This window comes from Stegostoma tigrinum, chromosome 32 (assembly GCF_030684315.1).
Source record: "Stegostoma tigrinum isolate sSteTig4 chromosome 32, sSteTig4.hap1, whole genome shotgun sequence".
In the NCBI taxonomy this organism is placed as follows: Eukaryota; Metazoa; Chordata; class Chondrichthyes; order Orectolobiformes; family Stegostomatidae; genus Stegostoma; species Stegostoma tigrinum.
In genome coordinates, this window is record NC_081385.1 from 1,785,924 (window position 1) to 1,811,251 (window position 25,328).

The following is a 25,328-nucleotide window of genomic DNA, read 5'->3' on the forward strand; positions in this document are numbered from 1 at the left end:
ATAGAACAGTACACACAGTACATGTCCTTCTGCACACAATGCTGTGTCAACCTATCATCCTACTCTAAGACCAACCACCCTGCATTTTACTATCATCCATGTGCCTATCCAAGAGTCGATTAAATGTCCCTAATGTATGTGACTCCACTATCACCGCTGGCAGTGCATTCCACACACCTAACACTCTCTACCTAAAGAGCCTACCTCGGACATCTCCCTTGTACCTTCTTCCAATCATTTCAAAATTATGCCCCTCGTAACAGTCATTTCCGCCCTAGGAAAAAGTCTCTGGGTATCCACTCGATCTATGGCTTTCATCATCTTGTACACCGCTATCAAGTCACCTCTCATCCTTCTTCACCCCAATGAAAAAAAAGCCCTAGCTCCCTCAAACTTATCATAAGACCTGGACTCCAGTCCAAGCAGCATCCTGGTAAATCGCCTCTGCACCCTCTCTAAAATTTCCACATCCTTCCTATAATAAGGTGATCACAACTGAACACAATATCGCAAGTGTGGTCTTAACAGGGTTTTATACAGCTGCAGCATAACCTCGCAGCTCAAACTCAATTCCCCTGCCAATGAAAGCCACCACACCATAAGTCTTCTTAACAACCCTATCAACTTGGGTGGCAACTCTGAGGGATCTATAAATGGCATGGCAGTTCAGTGGTTAACACTGCTACCTCACAGCGCCAGGGACCCGGGTTCAATTCCGGGCGACTGTCTGTGTGGAGTTTGCACATTTTCCCCGTGTCTGCGTGGGTTTCCTTTGGGTGCTTCGGTTTCCTTCTACAGTCCAAAGACGTGCAGGCTAGGTAGTTTGGCCATGCTAAATTGCCCATAGTGTTCAGGGATGTGTAGATTATGTGGGTTATAGGAGGATGAGTCTAAGTGGGATGGTCAGTGTTGGTGTGGACTTGTTGGGCCGAAGGGCCTGTTTCCACACTTTCTCTGTTTCTATCCTTTCGTCTCTTCATGACGTGGCTCGTTATCATTGGCTTCTCCTGATTACTATTCTGATCAGAATCTCACTATGTGGGAAGCAATGAACAAGAACCCAAATTGATGCACTACGATCATACATCTTGATGCAGCAGAAATAGAGTACTCACATGCACAAGTGTGGCTTATCTAAATTGAGTTGCATTTTACAGTTTGGGTATCAATGCTGCTCACTGATTTCTTCCTAAAATGGCATTTTAAAAACTCTTCAATCTTAAGTATAAACTGAAGATACATCTATACAAGTGTACCAAGTCTGAAGGCAAGTACAACATGCCACAGATCAGAGTGGAATTATGGAATTCTGAAGTACAGAAATCAACCCATTAGGTCTGTACTAGCTCCCAAAAAGAGTTACCCAGCTAGTCTCATTCTCCAGCCCTATCTACAAAATCCCCTAAATTAATCACTTGCAAACTTATATCCAGGTGTCTTTTGGAACGTCATGTGGAACTCACCTCCACCACTCTCCCAGGCAGTGCGTTCCAAATCCTAAAAACTCTGAGTATTCATAGGATCCGAACAGTCTAGAAGCAGGCAATTTGGCCCATCAAGTCCACATCACCTACCCAAAGAGCATCCAACCCAGATCAAATCTCGTGCACCCCACCACCCCCAACCTACCCCTGTAACCCTACATTTCCCATTACGAATCAACCTAGCCTACACATCTCTGGACACAATGGGCAATGTAGCATGACCAATCCATTTAGCCTAAAGAAGTTTCTCCTCATCTCACTCCTAGCTGACAAACTTGAAATTGTGACCCTTAGATACTGACATACCAGTAAGTGAAACTGAATATCCTTTAGCCTGTGAAAATTGTTCATAACTTTGAACGCCTCAATAAAGGTCATCTCTTCAAATTTCTCTGCTCCAAGGAGAATAAGCCCAATTGTGAATAAGCCCAATTGTGAATAAGCCCAATTGTGAATAAGCCCAATTTCTTTAATCTTCCCTTGAACCCTATTATTCTATTTGTCTACCTGGAATTCGGCAAGGCGATCAACAAGGTAGACTGGTTAGCAAAGTTAGGTCATACGGAATCCAGGGCGAGCTAGCCATTTGGATACAAAATTGTCTCAATGGTAGGAGACAGAGGGTGATGTCAGTGTAAGGTTGCTTTTCAGACTGGAGACCTGTGACTAGCAGTGTGCTGCAAAGGTTGGTGCTGGGTACACTGTTTTTTGTCTTTTATGTAAATGATTTGAATGTGGATATAGAAGATATGGATAGTACATTTATAGATGACACCAAAATTGGTGGTGTAGTGGGCAGTGAAGAAGGTACCTCAGGGTACAAACGAACATTGATCAGATGGGCTGAACAAAGAAACCGTGGAGTCCAGGTTCATAGTTCTTTGAAGGTGGAGTTAACATGTTGTCAGGTTAGTGGAGACAGCCCTGTTTGGTAAGTTTGCTCTTATTGGTCAGTGTAGGAGTTGGGATGTTGTATTGCAGCTGTATAGGGCATTGGTTAGGCTACTGTTGGAATACTGCTTTCAATTCTGGTCTCCCTGTTATAAGAAAGATGTGATTAAACGTAAAAGGGTTCAGAAAAGATTTCCAAGAATGTTGCTGGGGTTGGAGGGTTTGACCTATTGAGAAAGGGTAAATAGGATGCAGCTTTTTTCAGTGGAGTGTCAAAGGCTCAGTGGTGATGCTACTGAGGTTTATAAAATAATGAGCATGGGGAAGGTAAAAGCCACAGTCTTTTCCACAGGGTAAGGCAGAACTAGGCGGCATACATTTAAGGTCAAAGGAAAAAAATTTAAAAAGGGACCCATGGGGAAACTTTTTCACGCTTATGGAATGAGATGCCAGAGGTTGTGGAGGAGACTGATATAATTACATTTAAAAAGCATCTGGATGGTTACATGAAAAAGGGTCTAGAGGGACATGGACCAAATGCTGGCAAATGGGACTAGATTGATTTAGACTATCTGGTCAACATGAACATGTTGGACGAAACAGTCTGTTTAGTGCTGTACATTTCTATGACTCTGACTCTAGTAAATGTCTTTTGAAATCTCTCCAGGGCTTTAACACCATTCCTTCAATCAGCTGCGGTTATGGAACACAGTATGGTCGAACCAATGATTTGTAGAGGTGTAGCACCACTTCCCTTGCTTTAATACTTTATGCCTCTATAAAACCAAGCATCCTATAAGCAATGTTTCAACTTACCTGGTCACCTTCAGAGAATTATGCATATAGGCCAGAGGTCTCGAAAATCTTACACATCCCTCGAAGTAGGACCACCTGTATTGTCTGTCCATGTTTCTTCTACCAATGTGTATTACCTCACATTTCTCTGCATTGAGGTTCATCTGACAGATGTCTGCCAACTTGGTCAACTTGTCAATGACCCTCTGAAGTCACTCAGCATCATCCTCACAATTCACTATTCATCCTACCTTAGGATCGTCTGCAAATATCCAGATTTTGCCCTTGAAACCAATCTCCAAATTATTTAAAAACATTAGAAAAATCAAGATTCCCGACACAATCCCTGGGGAATATCACATTCAACTCATCTCCAGTCTGAGAAATGCTCATCCATACCTACCCTCTGTTTCCTACCTTTTAGGCAACTTCTAATCCATACTACTAAAGGCCCAACAATCCTAAACAATTCTAATTTGCTAACTAATCTGCCATGTGGCATCATATCAAATGTTTCATTCACTGCCTGCATCACCCTCAAAGAACTCTATTAAATTTGTTAGACATGACCTGTCCTTGACAAAGCCATGTTGACTGCCTAGTATTAACTTACATCTCTCTAAAAGTATAATTACCATATCCTACATTATGGCCTCTATCATGTTTTCCCACTACTGACGACAAGCTGACAGGTCAGTAATTTCCTGGATTATCCTTTGCCCCTTTCTTAAACAATATAGTGTCATATTTACAAACCTCCAGTCCCCCAGGACGCATCCAGTGTTCAGAGAGGTCTAGAAAACTTCTGTCAATGGTGCCACAATTTGCTCCCTTATCTCTCTCAGCAACGTTGGATGCATCCCATCCTGGCCTGGCGACTTTGCTACCTGGAGTGCTGCTAGCCTTTTTAGCACTTCTTTATCAATCACTATACTGCTCAGTTACTCAACACCCACGTTTTCAATTCAGCACTTGTCACAATTTTCTAATCTGATAAAGACAGAGCAAAAGTACTCATTTCGTAGCCCTTCCATCCCTTTGCTTCAGTGAGTAGCTTCCCCTGCTTGTCATTTATGGGCCTCACTCTATCCTTCACTAATCTTTTACTAATATGTTTGAAGATGATGTTACTACTTGTCTTAGCACAGCCTGCCATCCTTTCCTCTTGCTGCTTATTAGTCTCCCTTATTCCAGCCTTAGCCTCTCTCCTGCATTTGAGGTACTCTTCCTGATTTCTATTGCTGTTATTATTCCAGTATGCATCATGAGTCTTTCTTTTCTTCCTTATTTTCTCACTAACATTCTTAGATATTCAGGGTAATCTGCTTTTGATACTTGTATTTATTTCTCGCACATACATACCTGGCTTACACCCTATTCATCTTTCTTTGGAATTCTCACATTTCTCATTCCATTTTATCCAGCAAAACGCAGTTCCAACCTGCTCCAGTTCAACTTTTAAACCCTTAAACGCTGCCCTTTACCAGCCTGGGATCTTGGATCTTAGTCACTGACTGATTGTTATCTTTTTTCAACTTAACATTGAACCTTATTATGATTGTTATTTCCCAAATGCTACCCCAGTCTGAAATTCTCACTTGGCCTGCCACATTTCCTAAAACCAGATTGAGCACAGCTCCCTCGCTGGTAGGACTTGAAATGTACTGTTCTAGAAGGTTCTCCTCCACACACTGCAAGAATGTCTCTCCTTCAGTACCTCTCATTCTACATTTTTCCCAGTGAAGCCTACGACAATTAAAGTTACCAGCTATCACAACTATCTACATTGCAGGGGAGGCAATGGTCTAGTATTATTATCACAGGACTATTATATATCCAGAGACCCACATTGTTCTAAGGACTCACGTTGAATTCCTAACAGAGAAGATGGTGGAATTTGAATTCACTTAAAGAAAAAATTCTAGAATTAAGAATCTAACGACCATGAATCCATTGTTAATTGTTGGAAAAACCCATCTGGTTCACTAAGGAAACTTACTTCCTTACTTAGTCTGGCCTACATGTGACTCCAGACCCAGGTTGACTCTTAACTGCTCCCCTGGGATGGACAATAAATACTGGCCTAGTCATTGATGTCCTCATCTTGCTGTCGAATAAAAAAAATCCTATTTGTCTTGTAGATTTTCATAATCTGCCTATAAATGTTCTCTTCTCTTTCCTCCCCAGTACTTGGAAATCTATAATAAATCCCCAACAAGGTTACTGCTCCTTCCTGTTTCTTACCTGTAACCATATAGATTCTAATTCAGGAAGTGCATCTCGTTCAAGAGCAATGATACTATCTTTGACCAAAACTACTTTACTTCCTCCCGTTTTACACACCCTCTTCCTGCTAAAAAAAAACCTTATGCATGCTAAGTATCATTCTGGTTCTGGCTCAAGCTATGATTCCATCATTGCTACAATGCCATATCCTCCAACAGCAATTTCTGCTTCTAATTCTCCAATTTGTTTGTGATACTCCATGCATTTACATACATACAATTTAACCCTGATGTTACCTCTTTCTTTCCCATTGGAAGGCGACCATTTCTTTGTTCACTGTCAACACTCAAGACTTCCCTCACCACCCCCAACCCACAACAGTTCCCCATCTTCTCTCTTTGGCCCTCTGTGGTACTTCCAAAATTAGGTCCATTAGTCAAGGCATCCCCCAGGAAAGATGTCATATTGAAAACATTTCTCATTACAAATTCTGAAGGATTTCCTGCATATTTGCATCAATTTTTTTCTCCCCACTTTAAAACTATAATATAACATTTTGTCTAAACACCTGTACTTTAGGTTCTATCAAAACTGTTGTTATTAAAATAATGAAGTGGAAAAAGCACTCAGTACAGTGGAAGCCCCTACCATACTGCTAACTCACTGCTACTACAAATACATAACTTCGGAGGTTTTTTCCCCTGACTGGGTTGATAAAAAAAGATATGTTTTTAAGCCAATTACAGCCAATAACCTGTCCTGAAAACTCAGGTTACAATTTTCAGCTGTGACAAATTGCATCACATAGCTAAGACAATCCAAGATGTCCTAAAACAATCAACTGTATACTAAACAAAACAATCTACAAAATAAGTCAATTTATCCAATTTCACAATGACAACAGTTCCTTTGAAAAATTCCAGAATCTTTGTCAAACACCAAGAAAACTAAGGTTTTCCTTGAACCATATAACGTGTACTAAGCCGTTTTAAAATCTGTCCATTACTTTGAGACAGGCAGATTAATAAACAGGTGATAAACAGGTATTACTTCCTCCAACTTTCTCTAAGGCAATATATCTACAAATCAGAATCCATTTGCTGACTAATCAGCATTCCCTTCTTATACAGTAAAAATGTGTTTTCCCTCTACTTTGGTATTACTTACAAATCATCCTGATGAGTGAAAGATTAAAATTTCCACAAAATGTGTCTTATTTCAGCAATATTCAAGTTCTGTATTACCAAACGACAATACGTAACTTGTTACAAAAACAGAAATTTCTGAAGAAATCCTGGAATAAGGGTCACTGGACCCAAAACATTAACTCTGTTGACTCTCCGCAAACGCTGCCAGACCTGCTTAGTTATTCCAAAAATTTCTATTTTTGCTTTTGATATCCAGCATCTGCTTGCAGTTCTTTGCTTTTTTTTGTAGGTAACTTGCTGATTATTTCAACAGTTACTGCTAGTTATGACATAACTTCAGGCAACTGACCTGGCATGTGCCAAATGAGGGTGCCTAACTTGTAGCCTTGAAGATTAAAACGATCAAATGCGATCTTACCTTGGGGCTGTCTGTGCATTTGAGGCTCCCGGTATTCCACTTCTATTAGTGGACAGAAAAAGTATAGCCAGCAGCATATAAATTTTAAAGTTAGTACAGGGCCTTTTCTAGCAGAGCAGAATTATCTTTACAATTTAGACAGTATACTTGGAGACATTCATCTTTGAAAGAAATTGGTCACATCAAGTTCCGTGGGTCACAACCTCCAGGTGAAGGGTTATGATTAGAATACTTGACTTTTTTTTAAAAAGACAATGTTTAAAGCAAATCCTAAATTTAAAAGGGCAAACCTTTGATGGTGGAAAATGGCACAGATCCATTTTTTAACCACTATTACTATAATTTGAAAATTACTATAATTGAAAATATGGGTGTGGATACTTGGCAAGGAATAAAATGAGTTGCCAGTGGGTTCCCCCAACTCCCAATCAAAACCTATCCATGCTCTATTCATTAATAATGACCACTTGAGTAGGACTGCCAGTATCCTTGAACTGTATGTACCTAAAGCACAGAGTAAATTTGCTAATCCCTCACTCCCTACAATACCAGAGAAAAATACTGGAACTGACGTCACTGTCTCACTTAATAATGACAATGTAAGTCATGTAAAGGAAAACTGTGATTGCTTCATGCGACAAGTCATTGGTGCATTGCTGCATACAAGTAAAACTATTCACTTCCTTATGCACACTATTGCAGATAACACAAACTGTCACTGACGCTCAATGCAACATCCACGATGCAGAATTTTATATACCGTGAGGCAAGAGAGTAGATGGTATTTGCTGATGTGGAGGGTTTCACTTTGGAGGACTCGTACTCCAAGCCGTCACTCAAGGCACCACAGAAAGCCTGCAATAATCAAAAGATATCATGTAAGGATTAGTAATTTCAAAAAGACATTCTTACTAAAAATCAGCGTAAAGTAGGTGAGTTAGATGTACATTTGGATCTGCATACAAGAACCCAAATCAAGCTGTGAATTATTTAACAAAATAGGACTGTAGAAACTGCTAAAATTCTGTCCAGAAGCTGCCACCATAGTATGCATACACACAGATCACCGTTTGCTCAGACTATTTGCTTTCTTTGGCCTTTCACCTGCATCTTTCATTTTCTTGCTGATCGCTATTGGTGAAGAAATCGAATATAATTTTATGGCTTTTGTTTAATGCTGGCAAGCTGCTGTCGAAGTAACTTAGTGTAGCATGTAAATCATGCATTTGGATAGAGTAACTAGCACCTCTGTTTATGCATTGAATTCAGTTCCAGTTGAACATTTATTCAGTACCACCATTTAAAAGATAACTATAGCTGGGGAGGGGCACTCTGTGTTTCAGATAATCCATCTCGAAAATTCCTACTGAAATTGATGTACTGCAGGGTCTAATTGTAACGTCACTGAGTTGTACAGCACAGAAACAGACCCTTCAGTCCAACTTGTCCACGCTGCCCAGATATCCTAAATAAACCTAATTCTATTTGCTATCAATTGCCCCATATCCCTCTAGGCCCTTCCTATTCATGTACCCATCCAGATGCTGTTTAAATTTTGTAATTGCACCCACCTCCACCACTTGCCGTGGCTGCTTATTCCATTCACACATCACCCTCTGCGCAAGAAAGTAGCCCCTGAGGATCCTTCAAAATCATTCCCTTCTCACCTTAAACCTGTGCCATCTAGTTCTGGATTCCCCCACCCTGGGGAAAAGACCTTGGCCTTTCAGTATATCCATGCCCCTAATGATTTTATAAACCTTAACGTCACTGCTCAGACTCTGATGCTCCAAGGGAAAATTATCCTGACCTACTCAGCCTCTCTGTATGGTTCAAACCCTCCAGTCCCAACAATTTCCTTGTAAATCTTTTCTGAAACTTTTCAAGTTTCACAACTTCCTTAAAGAATTTAATCTCAACTTTCTAGACTACTTATCAGATCACTGTTTGCTATCTTAGAAAGCTCAAAATACATGGAATCCGTGGGCAGATCCACCCCTGAAAATAGCCTACGAACGTTCACTCATGGGGACCACCAGTAGAAAAGTCATCCCATAAAGAGAATGTGAGAGTGATAATAGGAACTGCAGATGCTGGAGAATCCAAGATAACAAAGTGTGGAGCTGGATGAACAGAGCAGGCCAAGCAGCATCTCAGGAGCACAAAAGCTGATGGCCCCACACCTCCTCCCTCACCCCTATCCCAGGCCCCAAGATGACCTTCCATATTAAGCAGATGTTCACCTGCACATCTGCCAATGTGGTATATTGTATCCATTGCACCCGGTGTGGCTTCCTCTACATTGGGGAAACCAAGCAGAGACTTGGGGACTGCTTTGCAGAACACCTCCGCTTGGTTCGCAACAAACAACTGCACTTCCCAGTCACGAACCATTTCCACTCCCCCTCCCATTCCTCAGACGACATGTCCATCATGGGCCTCCTGCAGTGCCACAATGATGCCACCCGAAGGTTGCAAGAACAGCAACTCATATTCCATTTGGGAACCCTGCAGCCCAATGTTATCAATGTGGACGTCACAAGCTTCAAAATCTCCCCTTCCCCCACTGCATCCCAAAACCAGCCCAGTTCTTCCCCTCCCCCCACTGCATCCCAAAACCAGCCCAGCCTGTCTCCGCTTCCTTAACCTGTTCTTCCTCTCACCCATCCCTTCCTCCCACCTCAAGCCACACCTCCATTTCCTACCTGCCACCTATTCCTGCCTCCTTGACCTGTCCGTCTTTCCTGGACTGACCTATCCCCTCCCTACCTCCTCACCTATACTCTCCTCTCTACCTATCTTTTCTCTCCACCTTCAGTCCGCCTCCCCCTCTCTCCCTATTTATTCCAGTTCCCTCTCCCCATCCCCCTCTCTGATGAAGGGTCTAGGCCCATAAAGAGAATGGAAGGGAATGATAAGATGCTGCTTCTCCAATCACAGACTAAGTCTCCCCTAAATCTGCAGCTAATATGCACATTTGTATGCACACAGTACTGAACATAAGAAAGAAACAGTCTGTGATTGGAGAAGCCACAAGCAATTAATAAAGTCAACACTGGCACTGAAAGTAGGAACTGCAGATGCTGGAGAATCCAAGATAATAAAGTGTGAAGGCTTATTATCTTGGATTCTCCAGCATCTGCAGTTCCCATTATCACTGATACAATTTTAACCTCACTGCGAAGCCTCTTTGAGGGATGCCTAACCTGAAGAAGTTACCCTCCTCCCTCCAGACTAACATCAGGGAATCTCTCTCCCACTGCAACTCTCTTGTAATCTCTTCTTTTCTCTCCATCTTCGGTCCGCCTCCCCCTCTCTCCCTATTTATTCCAGAACCCTCATCCCATCCCCCTCTCTGAAGGAAGGTCTAGGCCCGAAACGTCAGCTTTGTGCTCCTGAGATGCTGCTTGGCCTGCTGTGTTCATCCAGCTTCACACTTTATTAACTGGCACTGAAAGTGTTGCTTTTATCAGGTGAGGGTTGAGAGTCAGGTAAAGACAGCCAGCAGCTGGGGTTTGGGGCTCAGAGCTGCCTTTAATCATGTTGGGGACACGTTTTGCAAGAGCAACCTTTTGCTGATGCTGGAAGGAACGCACGTTAGAACCATTTTTGTTTGTTGCACTCAAAGCGTGTATGCATATGTATGCGTGTCAGTGTGCTGTGTGCCTGTGTAAATGTTGGTGTATGGGAAGGGGGAGGCAGTGCATGGAGAAGAGAAGTGAGTGAGAAAAACAGAGAGGAGGCTGCAAAAGGGGTGCAAGAGAAGAGGAAAAATAAAAAATAAAGAGAAGCTGTAAGAGGAATGCAGTGTGCAAAAAGGCAATCGAGGAGGGAGCAAGAAGCTACGAAGTGTTTGAGTGGAGAGAAAGAAGCTGCAAGGGAAGGTTGGTGAAGAAGCAAGCTTCACAGAGCGTGGAGTGGCAAAGGGTTGCTGCAGGGTTATGAGCAAGATACAGGCTGCGTAAGGTTGTGCGTGTGTCTCCGCTCGTCAGGGGAGGCACCAGAGGAGTCAGGAGGGAGAAATATGTACGAGAGGTCTGCGTAGGGGAAATAAAGCTGAAAGAGAGATACAAGGAAGGGAAGGTTGCTAGAGGTGATGGGGGGATGGGGTCAGAGAGTGAGAGTGAGAGAGTGAGAGAGTGAGAAGAGAATTTAAAAATTGTGTCGTCTGGGAAATTAATGCTTTCTTTGTGCATGTGGCTTAAAGTTTTGATGGTGAACTGAACGTCATTGAAGATATTGATGAATTAGTTTAATTCTGCTAATGCAAGTCCAGATATCACGTATGTCAACAACAGTACAGAAAGTATTGTTGCTACATGATGGCATCACCTAAAAGGGGAGTTCAAGAAAATGGAAAAGTAGCCTTCAAGGAAAGCTCAAGAGGAGAGCTGGCTATTTTATGTCTCTAAGAGCAGCTCCCTGATGCTCATTTTTGAGGTGGTAATGTCCAAACTCATCCTTAGACACTGAGAATCTATCACTTAGATGTCTTCCTTGTGTTTCAGTGATTGCATGTAGTGCTCAGAATGTAGCATGATAATAGTACTAGACAGTTTGACCATACTCTCGCTAACTTGCATTCTCATATGCTAGTTTAGTGGCTGCTGCTTTATCTTGGTTGTAATTCCTGGATCTCTTAATACCTTCCCTAACAATAATTAGCTTTTCAATGGTGATATTTACTAGATGTTCAATTTAGTTATTTCACTGTCACATTTGACGCATTTGTGTCATTTTATTTTCAGTTTTGAAGTGCATTATTTTAAATATCATCTGCCAATGATCCACTCACTTGCAGATTTTGTCCAACTCATTTGTAAATTCTAAGCTGCCTTCTTGAATTTCACTTCAAAACCACGGAGTTTGATAATATTTGATTAAATTTGTGTTTCTGAATCTAAATCACTGATGTAAATTAGAACAGCATTAGCTATTGCTTGTCTGATCAAGTGTCTAAGCAAAAACCTGCATCCCTCACCATTAAACAGAAACTCGGATCCAACATCAGGTTACTATGGTTAATTAAGAACTTTTGTAGAAGTTAACCAAAGATCTGCACTGCAACGTATTCAATGCTAACAAAATTAAATGAAATGACAGTGTTGGAGCTCTCACCACTGTATTATCAAGCCCGAGTGAGCTGCTATGTCTAACCACCTCTGTCCTGGTATCCATCTGAGATGACAATGCTAATGGCAATGAGTGCCTGTTGGATAACTCTCGACCTGTCCATCTATCCCCAGAATTAATAGTCTGGACTGGTGTTTTAGCTGCCTGAGATCGTATATGCCAGGTTTCTCCAGGTCGGTTTGGTGGAACAAGAGGTGGCTTGTCTCGTGGTAGGAGGTCACTTGGCGTGCTGGGTAAAGGCCGCCTCTGCATTCGAGAATCAATGCTGGCGGATGGGTGTCGCTCAGGTGGGGTAGGTGGAAGATCTCGATGTGTTGGTGGAACTGGTAAAGGCTTGTCTTGTTTATGCAGGCCACCAGAAGAAGTCTGTTGAAGAAAAATAATATTCAAAATACTAAATCTTTACAACATTAAATATGTCATAATTGTTTTAAAGTACACTAAAGTGGTGCCTCAAAATCAGGTGTTTAGCTCTCATCATGCAAAGGTTCAGCAATGACGACTGAAAAGCAACAATTACAAAGGTGAAGACACAACAGATGGCAAGTGCAAATTTATACATTTTAGTTTTTCCTGCTATATTCTAAGTAAGCTTCGAAACTGCCTAATATAGTATTACAGAAGTGTAAAAACACATTAAAAATAGGATAGGAAAGAAAGAGTGTCTTTTGATCATTCAGGAGCTGGAAGATAACAAAATGACAATATCTTGAGTCATATGAAACAAAGAACTGTGGATGCTGAAAATCTGAAACAACAGAAATTGGTGGAGAAACTCAGGAGGTCTGGCAGTATTGAGAAAAAAAGTGTTTTGAGCCGAGCCTCATTTAAGTGACTAAAGGCTCAGAAAACGCTACGCACAAATTTCAGCCGTTTGAATTCTTACCATCCAGGCTTCGATGTTTTAAAATATGTACTGGCCTTTGTCAAATAAAAGCCACAAAAGTTGGGCAGCGGGTTGCCATAGTAGCTTAGAATGTGCTTCTTTAAACTTTGGGTCCATCAGGAGGAAATGGAACAATTGTTGCAGCTGCAAGGATCTTTTTCAAATGAGTTTTAATATTCAACCCAGTCCTCAGTTAACAGCAAATTTGGAAATAAATGGTCACCTTAACTCTTGACAAACCAGAAATGCAATAGCACACTCAGAAGCTCCTCTCTAAATTGGTAAAATGTAAATCAGGCTGTTTGCTATACTCGATACAGATTTTCAGAAACTAGAATGACCGTGCACTGAATGACCAAGAATGATCAACTAGCTGAACCTACCCTGAACGCAACCACATCATCTTATCAAGTTCCCTCGAAACTGAACTGTAAGCAAGTATCCAATTATACATTGCAACTTTAGATTTTAGCAAATCTACATAAGGTTTCAATCCTTCTAAAAATGTTTACTAGAATGTGTCATTCAATTATATCCCCTAAATCTAGAAAAGATTTAAAAAGCTAGAAATGACACCATGCAATTCCAACATCTATTTTAAAATTGCTCAAAACTATCACTGACAATTTGCAAGCTTTCACAAGACTACAAGCTATGAGAAAAATTAGACAATTCAGTCCATTAAATCTGTTCCACTCTTACTATCATAGAATACCATAATGTCAAGAGTCTGGATCAACTAGTGAGCTGTTCTGTTAGAAATTCAGGTGCATAATGATAATGTCCATGAACTAGAATAAGAGAGTTCAAAGACCAATATGGTAGCCTGAGAACTAAAGTTAATTTTTAAAAATGAAATTTGGAAAAAAGAAGGCAGTTTGTGAAATATTGTGAAGTTGCAAGATGTAGTTTTAAAAAACTGGTTCAGCAATGCTCTTAAGGTCAGGAAAGCTGAAATTCCAATGTTGATCCAGTATCAGGGGGAGGAACAATGCAATCTTGAATACCAATACACTCCAATTACTGAAAATTATCACAGGTTAGCAAGGCCATTAAAAAAGAAAAAAAACAAGGACTGACAGCCTGAAGGCTGTTAAGTGTTGATTCAGAAAGACCGTTGTCTCCATAATGCTCTGGTCTACTTTTCCATCACCCCTAACACTTTCCCACTCTCTATGACATGTTCCCATGCAATCACAGAAGATGTCACACTTGCCCTTTTACCTTAAGGCCACAGGAACAGATTTATACCATTTGGCCCATAGATTCTGGTCCACCATTCGACCATGACTAACAGGTTTCTCAAACCCATTCTCCTGCCTTCTCCCTGCAACCCTTGATCCCATTACTAATCAAGAAACTATATCTATCTTAAATATACTTAATGACATGATCTCTTCATTCCTCTGCGACAATGAGTTCCACAGATTCACTGCACTCTTACTGAAGAAATTCCTTCTCACCTCATCTCAAAAGGTTCAACCCTTCTCTCCGAGGACGTGCCCTCAAGTCTTGGTCTCTCTTCCGAATGAAAACATCTTCTATGTCCACTCTATTCAGGCCTGTTAGTATCCTGTAAGCTTCAATGAAATGCCCCTAATCCTTCTAAACTCCAAGTAGAGTAGGAGTCCTCAACCACTCATCGTATGACAAGCTCTTCATTCCCAGGAATGTTCTTATAAACTTCCTCTGGGTCTCCTCCAACACCAGCACATCTTTCCTTAGATATGGGGCCCAAACAGCTCACAATGTCTCAAATGCGGTCTGACTGGAGCCTTACAGAGCCTCAACAGTGCATCCCTTCTCTTGTATGCTAGCCCTCTCAAAATGAATGATATCATTGCATTTAGCATCCTAACTGCCAAATGAACGTGCATTAGAAGTTCAGTTGAAGAATAATAATGTCAGTCAACTAGAATAAGAGAGTTCAAAGACCAATATGGTATCATGTGGCACCTTGCCGTAACGATAAGGTTAATGTTAGCATGGGCACAAGGTAATTTATTGAAATAGCAAACTGCAGGAAAATTGGGATAACAAAGTGTGGAGCTGGATGAACACATCAGGCCAAGCAGCACCTTAGGAGCACAAAAGCTGACATTTCGGGCCTAAACCCTTAGGCCCGAAACATCAGCTTTTGTGCTCCTCTGATGCTGCTTGGCCTGCTGTGTTCATCCAGCTCCACACTTTTTAATCTCGGATTCTCCAGCATCTGCAGTTCCCATAATCTCTGATGCAGGAAAGTTGGGCTCATTCTTATCAACAGAGTAGAGGTGCACTATAAAATAGCCACCCACTTGCTGTTTGGTACTCCCATTGTAAAGAAAACTGCATTGTGAGCAGCAAATACAGTAGACTAGATTGAAAGGAGTACAAGTAAGCCACTACTTTACCTGGAAGGTGTGCCTGAACAGTGAAGAGGCAGGTCGTAAGAAACCAGCAGAGGGTAGCAGAAAAAAGCAGTAAGTGGGAAAAGCTGAAATATGTGGGTAAGCTAACCAATAATATAGAAGAGGACTGTCAGAGTTTATTTTAAAGATATAAGTGCTAAGAAAGAGATAACAGCAGACATTGGACTGTTGAAAAATTAGGCTGGAGGAGTAGTAATAGGGAACACGTTCTTTTTCTTTATTCATCCATGGGATGAGGGCATCGCTGACCAGACAGCATGTATTACCCATCTCTAATTGCCCAGAGGGCAGTTTAGAGTCAACTACATTGTTCTGGGTCTGGAGTCACATGTAGGCCAGACCAGGTAATGATGTCAGTTTTCTTCCCTAAAGGACATTAGTGAATTAGATGGGTTTTTCCAACAATCAAAAATGCATTCATCGTCATCATTAGATTCTTAATTCCAGATATTTTATTAAATTCAAATTCCAACACTTGCAATGGTGGGATTTGAACTTGTGTCCCCAGAACATTATTTGATATACCACTCAGCCAGTGCCTCCACAAGTGGTATAAATAAGTGGTGTGGGAACCGAATAGGTACTTTGCATTAGTCTTCATGGCGGAAGACATCAGGAGTATATCAAAACTTCAAGAGACAGGGAGCAGAGGTGACTGCAGTGGCCATCACAAAGGAGAAGGTGCTGGGGAACTTTAAAGGTCTGAAGATGGATAAATCACCTCGATCAACTGGAATAACCCAGAGATTTGAAGGAGATGGTTGAGGAGATTATGGAGACATTGGTGATGACCTTCCAGGAATCATTGGAGTCAGAGGGGACAGGAAAATAGCTGATGTAACACCTCTGTTTAAGAAGCGAGGGAGGCAGAGGATGGGAACTTATATGCCATTTAGCCTGAGATCAGTTGCTGGTAAGATTTGAGTGTCCATTATTAAGGATGAGATTGCAAACTGCTTGGAAGCGCATGGTAAAATAGAGCTGAGTCAGCATGGCTTTGTCAATGGAGCCCATGTTAGAATTACTTGATCAGAAGGCATATGACACAAAGTTATAGTCCAACAGGTTTATTTCAAATTGCAAGCTTTCGTAGCACTGCCCCTTCATCAGATGAAGTGGCTTCACTTGACGAAGGACTAGCACTGCAAAAGCTTGTGATTTCTGATAAACATGTTGGACTATAATCTAGTGTCATATGACTTGTGACCTTGTCAGTCCCAGTCCAGTATTGGCATTTCCACATCAGAATTATTTGAGGAGGTAAAGGGCAAGCTAGAGAAGAGACACCCAGTGGACATGATCTACTTGGATTTCCAGATGGTCTGTGACAAGGTGCCTCACAGAAGACTGCTAAATAAGGTGCGGCCACACAAGGCTAGGGGCAAAGTCTTGGTAATGATTGGTTGACTGACAGAAGGCAAAGAATGGGGATAAACGACTCTTTTTCAAGAGGGCAGCCAGAGACTAGTGGAGTTCGCAGTGGCCTGTTTTAGGACTATAATGATTCACGTTATGCATTAACAATCTGGATGAAGTAGCTGAGCACATTGCTGCTAAGTTTGCAGATGACAAAATAGGGACAAGTAGTGTTGAGAAGGCTGCAGAAGGTCTTAGGCTAGGAGAGCAGGCAAAGAAGTAGCAGATAGAATATACTATGGGCAAGTGTGAGGTTATTCACTTTGGGAGGAAGAATAGAGGCATTGACTGTATTCTAAATGCAGAAAGGCTTCAGAAATCTGAAACTCAAAGGGACTTGCAGTCCTAGTTCATGATTCTCTTAAGGTTAACGTATTACATTCTGACTTTGTTGTAGTGCTCCAATGAAGCTCAACGCAAGCTGGAGAAATGCCACCTCATTTTCTGATGAAGCTCTTTATGGCCTTCAGGACTCAACATCAAGTACAACAACCCCAACTCCAATACACTTCTCTCAGAAGTACAGGCCTAATTTCTCCTTTTCACACTCATCAATTACTTCTATTTTACATGTCAAAATGCCCTTTACTACCATCAGCACTCTGCTTGTCTTTTGTCCTGACACACTCATTCCATGTTTCCCTGTCAGTTGCATAAAATGCATCATTTCCAGCCCCTTTCACTTCTGAATGTGTTTCATATCATACCCAAAACATTAATTAACTCTCCACAAATGCTGCCAGACCTGCCGAGTTTCTCCAGCACTTTGTGGTTTTGTTTTAAAGTATTCAAAATGCCTGATTATGTTCACAATTCTGTTCTCAGTTATCTTAGTATGTCTATACTTGATAATTACAACTATCACACTGAAAAAGATAAAGAAAAATCCATAAAACAAAATTATCGATAATCACACGTGGGATAGTTCACCATTACTGAATACATAAATGCTGAACACACACACTAGAAACAATTAAAAAGAGATGAAATTAGCAAGAGTGACAAATTATAATAGTGACAGAACAGCAAGGCTCTTTTAGGATTTCGGATTTCAGTTACCCAAACTGTCCAAGTCATTTCAGAATCATTTATGTGTAGGAGTCGCAACTCGTAGGTAGACCACATAATTAGCATCCAATTCCTTCTAGTATGTACCCCTGCTCCGCTTATATATCACTGACTTAAGCATTATTTATCAGAGGGCACATAACACATTTGCCAAACAGTGATTTAAAATTGGTATGTTATAATTCTTATAACCACAAACAAAAACGATTGCCAGACTTACTTTTCAGAAGTAAACATTTTTCTGTAACAGGTGCCAATGACCCTGCCACTTGACACCATTACTTCACTTAATGGAGTAACACCTCTAATTATCTTGCAGACTCACCAACACAATATGCTGCAATTTAGATGTGGGTTTCTCACTTCCTACACAGCACAAGCCTCTTGTGATCACAGCACATAAATTTTTCAGAAGTACTATACCATGCCTTCGGCACAGCAATACAAATCTCACTTTATTCAATTCTTCCAAGACAGCTTGGTCATATCTCACTGAACAGTCACCACCTCTTAGCTTCCATGGGTCCATTTTGCTACCAACTTTCTTGATTTCACTTTATCTTAAATTAAATAATCCCTTCACTATAAAAGCTACCCCAAGAAGCCCAGCCTTTTTTCTTATCATGCCAACACACTTTCCTTAAAATTTCCTCCTTCTCCATTTATACTTTGATCCAATCATAGAATCCCTACGGTGTGAAAACAGGCCCGTCAAATTCACACCAACCCTCCAAAGAGCATCACAGCCTGATCCAACCTGTACTCTATCCCTGTACCCATGCATTCCCAATTGCTAACCCACCTAATCTACACATCCCTGGGCATCATGGGCAATTTGCCAAGACCAATCCAGCTAACCTGCACATCTTTGGACTGTGGGAAGAAACCGAAGCACCTGGAGGAAATCCAAGATAATAAAATGTGAGGCTGGATGAACACAGCAGGCCAAGCAGCATCTCAGGAGCACAAAAGCTGACGTTTCGGGCCTAGACCCTTCATCAGAGAGGGGGAAGGGGTGAGGGTTCTGGAATAAATAGGGAGAGAGGGGGAGGCGGACCGAAGATGGAGAGAAAAGAAGATAGGTGGAGAGAGTATAGGTGGGGAGGGGATAGGTCAGTCCAGGGAAGACGGACTGGTCAAGGAGGTGGGATGAGGTTAGTAGGTAGATGGGGGTGGGAGGAAGGGATGGGTGAGAGGAAGAACAGGTTAGGGAAGCAGAGACAGGTTGGACTGGTTTTGGGATGCGGTGGGTGGAGGGGAAGAGCTGGGCTGGTTGTGTGGTGCAGTGCGGGGAGGGGACGAACTGGGCTGGTTTTGGAATGCGGTGGGGGAAAGGGTGATTTTGAAGCTGGTGAAGTCCACATTGATACCATTAGGCTGCAGGGTTCCCAAGCGGAATATGAGTTGCTGTTCCTGCAACCTTCAGGTGGCATCATTGTGGCACAGCAGGAGGCCCATGATGGATATGTCATCTAAAGAATGGGAGGGGTGTGGAAATGGTTTGCGACTGGGAGGTGCAGTTGTTTATTGCGAACCGAGCGGAGGTGTTCTGCAAAGTGGTCTCCAAGCCTCCGCTTGGTTTCCCCAATGTAGAGGAAGTCACACCGGGTACAGTGGATGCAGTATACCACATTAAGCAGAGGTTCACCTGCACATCTGCCAATGTGGAATGTCATCTTGAGGCCTGGGATAGGGGTGAGGGAGGTGGTGTGGGGGCAAGTGTAGCATTTCCTGCGGTTGCAGGGGAAGGTGCTGGGTGTGGTGGGGTTGGAGGGCAGTGTGGAGCGAACAAGGGAGTCACGGAGAGAGTGGTCTCTCCGGAAAGCAGACAGGGGTGGGGATGGAAAAATGTCTTGGGTGGTGGGGTCGGATTGTAGATGGCAGAAGTGTCGGAGGATGATGCATTGTATCCAGAGGATGGTGGGGTGATGTGTGAGAACGAGGGGGATCCTCTTTGGGCGGTTGTGGCGGGGGCGGGGTGGGAGGGATGTGTTGCGGGAAATGCGGTCAAGGGCGTTCTCGATCACTGTGGGGGGGATGTTGCGGTCCTTGAAGAACTTGGACAGCTGGGATGTGTGGGAGTGGAATGTCTTATCGTGGGAGCAGATGCAGCGGAGGCGGAGGAATTGGGAATAGGGGATGGAATTTTTGCAGGAGGGTGGGTGGGAGGAGGTGTATTCTAGGTAGCTGTGGGAGTCGGTGGGCTTGAAATGGACATCATCTCCAACACCATTCATGACCTCATCACCTCAGGGGACTTCCCACCCACAGCCTCCAACCTCATTGTTCCCCAACCCCGCAGGGCCCGTTTCTATCGCCTTCCCAAAATCCACAAACCTGCCTGCCCTGGTCGACCCATCGTCTCAGCCGGCTCCTGCCCCATCGAACTCATCTCCACCTATCTAGACTCCATTTTCTACCCTTTGGTCCAGGAACTCCCTACCTACATCCGTGACACCACCCACGCCCTCCACCTCCTCCAGGACTTCCAATTCCCTGGCCCCCAACACCTCATTTTCAACATGGACGTCCAGTCCCTATACACCTGCATTCCGCATGCAGATGGCCTCAAGGCCCTCCGCTTCTTCCTGTCCCGCAGGCCCGACCAGTCCCCCTCGCCGAACTCGTCCTCACCCTCAACAACTTCTCTTTCGACTCCTCCCACTTCCTACAGACTAAGGGGGTGGCCATGGGCACCTGCATGGGACCCAGCTATGCCTGCCTCTTTGTAGGTTACGTGGAACAGTCCCTCTTCCGCACCTACACAGGCCCCAAACCCCACCTCTTCCTCCACTACATTGATGACTGTATCGGCGCCGCATCTTGCTCCCCAGGGGAGCTCGAACAGTTCATCCATTTCACCAACACCATCCACCCCAACCTTCAGTTCACCTGGGCCATCTCCAGCACATCCCTCACCTTCCTGGACCTCTCAGTCTCCATCTCAGGCAACCAGCTTGTAACTGATGTCCATTTCAAGCCCACCGACTCCCACAGCTACCTAGAATACACCTCCTCCCACCCACCCTCCTGCAAAAATTCCATCCCCTATTCCCAATTCCTCCGCCTCCGCTGCATCTGCTCCCACGATAAGACATTCCACTCCCGCACATCCCAGATGTCCAAGTTCTTCAGGACCGCAACATTCCCCCCACAGTGATCGAGAACGCCCTGACCGCGTCTCCCACATTTCCCGCAACACATCCCTCACACCCCGCCCCCGCCACAACTGCCCAAAGAGGATCCCCCCTCGTTCTCACACACCACCCCACCAACCTCCAGATACAACGCATCATCCTCCGACACTTCCGCCATTTACAATCCGACCCCACCACCCAAGACATTTTTCCATCCCCACCCCTGTCTGCTTTCTGGAGAGACCACTCTCTCCGTGACTCCCTTGTTCGCTCCACACTGCCCTCCAACCCCACCACACCCGACACCTTCCCCTGCAACCGCAGGAAATGCTACACTTGCCCCCACACCTCCTCCCTCACCCCCATCCCAGGCCCCAAGATGACATTCCACATTAAGCAGAGGTTCACCTGCACATCTGCCAATGTGGTATACTGCATCCACTGTACCCGGTGTGACTTCCTCTACATTGGGAAAACCAAGTGGAGGCTTGGGGACCGCTTTGCAGAACACTTCCGCTCGGTTCGCAATAAACAACTGCACCTCCCAGTCGCAAACCATTTCCAATCCCCCTCCCATTCTTTAGATGACATGTCCATCATGGGCCTCCTGCAGTGCCACAACGATGCCACCCGAAGGTTGCAGGAACAGCAACTCATATTCCGCTTGGGAGCCCTGCAGCCTAATGGTATCAATGTGGACTTCACCAGCTTCAAAATCTCCCCTTCCCCCACCGCATCCCTAAACCAGCCCAGTTCGTCCCCTCCCCCCACTGCACCACTCAACCAGCCCAGCTCTTCCCCTCCACCCACTGCATCCCAAAACCAGTCCAACCTGTCTCTGCCTCCCTAACCTGTTCTTCCTCTCACCCATCCCTTCCTCCCACCCCAAGCCGCACCCCCATCTCCTACCTACTAAGCTCATCCCACCTCCTTGACCAGTCCGTCTTCCCTGGACTGACCTATCCCCTCCCTACCTCTCCACCTATCTTCTTGTCTCTCCATCTTCGGTCCTCCTCCCCCTCTCTCCCTATTTATTCCAGAACCCTCACCCCATCCCCCTCTCTGATGAAGGGTCTAGGCCTGAAACGTCAGCTTTTGTGCTCCTGAGATGCTGCTTGGCCTGTGTTCATCCAGCCTCACATTTTATTATCTTGGATTCTCCAGCATCTGCAGTTCCCATTATCTCTGGAGGAAATCCATGCAGACATGGGGAAAATGTGAAAACTCCACACAGAATCACCTAAGGCTTCAACTGAATCCTGGCACTGTGAGCCAACAGTGCTAACCACTAAGCAACCGTGCCACCCTCTGAGTTGCTCTGCAGCTATCTTTTACTATTCCCAGGTTCCACATGTTTTCTTTCACAAATTCTTCCTCTTCCAGGGTGTCAAAACCCAGACTCATTTCATTCCTCCCACATTCCATACCAGATTTATTGATGACTATGTTGCAGTTATAGACAGGAAGGGTAGAAATGCTTTGCTTGTGAGGGAATATTCGCTTTGGAAAACTATGACAGTAGGTATTGCTTTCCTTGGGAAGAAAGTTTGAGAAAGGGGTAAATAACTTTCTCTCCAACCTCCCAAAAATTTTGCTGTAACCTTTTATTGCATTACACGGAACATTCAATGTAGGATGATTCAAGGAAAGGTTAAAATTGCACTGGACTACTTCGACTAAATCTACACATTTTGTCTGAATCATTGTACATTTTTATCTTCTAGGCCAAATCAAGAACTCATTATACCCAGAATTGTAATATTAATTCCAGTCCGTACACTGTCTCAATAAGTTTTTGGGTCTCAGAAATGTTAGCTATAAATATACAAAGTATCATGTGAATAAAATAGTCCCTTACCTTGGGTGAAACACAAGGACTAGGTGCACTAGAAACTGTGGGTGATCGATGCTGCAGCAAGTCTAACCGCGGAGGAACTGGTGGAAGCGCTGAATTGGGAGCTGGGGTGATTGGAGATGGTGGCCTCTCAATCTTTTTAGGAAACAAATTACAAACTAATATAGTGAATGATGCATACAAGAAACATTGTTCAAGGTTTCCAGCTCACAATATTTTTGTATAGTATCAGTAGTCTCGTTCCACACTTACACAATATTGTTGCTGCTCCTCTATACAAAAAAAATTGGTAGGGCAGTAGAGAATTAGCCAAGCCTCTTTTCCCTAAAATCTATCTTATTCTGCAGAAAAATACATCTCCATTCACACACACATGATATCATCAGGATCAAACGGAATTATCCCACAAACATTTGGCTGGCTGACTCTCACCATCAAGGTCACACACGAGGAACTTTTTTTTGGATTGCAGAAAGCATCTAGGCAATGCCTTCAGGAGAGGAGAGAAAATTGAAAAACCCTCATAACATTAAATAAGTATTTCGATGTGACTCACAATGCCAATGCCTACAAAGCTACAGGCAAAGTGTTGGAAAGTAGGATTAGAATAGGTGGTTGTTTTGGACCACTGTGGACATGATGGGCCAAAGGGTCTCTTGATGTGCTGTAGATCTCTTTGACTCTATGATTCGAAGGGTTAAAATAAAAACTGACAAATGATCAACCATGGGGCAAATAATAAATTTAGTACCATGACCTGGAACTGAAAACCAAACACATCTATATTAGTAAAGAAAGTCAAAGCAAAACAACATCACAGCTTCAAGTAAAGGGAATGTTAACAGTAAACAAAAACTTTGAATATAGGAATGACCCACACAGATTTAATTATACAACATAATTGGCAGGGTAATAATAAATAGAAGCAATAAATACCATGCCAAAGGGACCAGTAACAGTTCTAAGTGGCACTCACGCAGCAATAATCTGCTTGCTGAAGCTCATTTTGGATTCCAACAGATCCATTTAGCTCCAGACTTCACCACAGCCTTGGGCCAAACATAAACAGAAAAGCTGAACTCCAGAGGGGAGCTGAGAATGATAAATGCTGTCCTGATCTCAAGGGCAGACAGAGTGTAGCACCAAGGAGTTCCAGCAATGACTCTTACCTCATGGGAGCATTGCTCTTGTTGGAGATGTTCTTTTCCTCGGACTTGTGTGACACAAGTATTACTTGCCTCTTGTCACCATGTTTGAACATTGTTTATGTCTTGTTACATGTGGACAGAGACTGCTTCAACAGCTGAAGAGTCATTAACAAGGCTGAACATTATTGAAGTGACCCCATCTATGATGGAGGGATGGTCATGAATGAAGTAGCTGAAAGAGGTTCGGCCCAGGACACTATGTTCAGGAAAACCTCAGTGAGAAGTGGAGATGCTTCTGATGACATCAGTGATTTCAGTGGATAATGTAGTTCCTATGATGTGGATGCTGAAACAGTTACTAACTACAAGTAGTTACAATTTAAAATAGATGGTAAATTGAATTGCATGGGACAGAAGGGAGTTGGGTCAAGATTAAAATCCTTTTGCTATATCTCAAAATTATAAAATTCTTATACGACTGAAGTTGAGTTCCATTCTATTTTGATATCGCTCTAGATACTGTGCCCTTTGCGTATTAGACTTTGTAAAGATACAGAGATTGTTGATGTAGGTGAAAAAAGGTGTTACTGGACAAAATCTGCTTCCAAAGAATTGTGGCAAATGTAAACATCATGAACAATAAGAATTACTGATGGATGTGTTCAGGGAAAAGGCCACAATCCATTAGATGCAAGACAAAATGGGTCTTGAGCTGATTTGCATGCGTTTTTAGAAGAAATTCTCTACAAGGAATGTGATGAAAGAATGAGAATTTTCACTCATTCTAGGACTTAAAGACTGATTATGTTAATGCTAATGAAACAATACTAATTATATTTTTAATTAAATGTAGTCATCTGTAAAGATGTAATTTTTGGATAGACAAACATGTACCCAAAATGAAGTTCTGTTCAAACAAAGTGAAATTGAATTGAACAGAAAATATCTAGAAACAGAAGAAATGTAATAATAGTCAGCCTGGAATTCAAAAGGAATAAGCTTGCTGGACCATCCTTAATAAATTTTAAGAAATGGTAACAGAGAGTAGACAATGGCATCATGCAATTTATCTGAATTTTCAAAGGATCTTCGACAAGGTACCACACAATAGGCTAATGAATAATATCAGAGAACGAAGAAACATTGTACAAGTGGAAGAATGCCTTATTAGCTTGTTTCAAGACAGAAAACTGAAGTAATAGGTAATTATTCACAAAAGCTGAACGTGGGATTGATATTCCACAAGTATCTAACAACACTGCTGTTAACAATTTGCATCAAGAGTTGGATATTGTATTATAGATTCCAATCT

The 25,328-nt window shown here is 42.8% G+C and overlaps 1 protein-coding gene across 3 annotated transcripts in view; it reads right to left on the reverse strand.

Annotated features, from left to right (window-relative positions):
- cbl (Cbl proto-oncogene, E3 ubiquitin protein ligase) overlaps positions 1-25,328 on the reverse strand; it is a 231,069-nt gene that overhangs the window by 14,135 nt on the left and 191,606 nt on the right. For 2 of the 3 annotated variants that reach the window (XM_048562032.2, XM_048562035.2), the window contains 3 exons: positions 22,872-23,003; positions 12,081-12,461; positions 7,723-7,817 (listed from right to left, as the gene is read on the reverse strand). In XM_048562032.2, coding sequence (XP_048417989.1) covers positions 7,723-7,817; positions 12,081-12,461; positions 22,872-23,003 — 608 coding nt within the window. The remainder of the gene's footprint in view (positions 1-7,722; positions 7,818-12,080; positions 12,462-22,871; positions 23,004-25,328) is intronic. The other variant, XM_048562034.2, reaches the window with a different exon arrangement.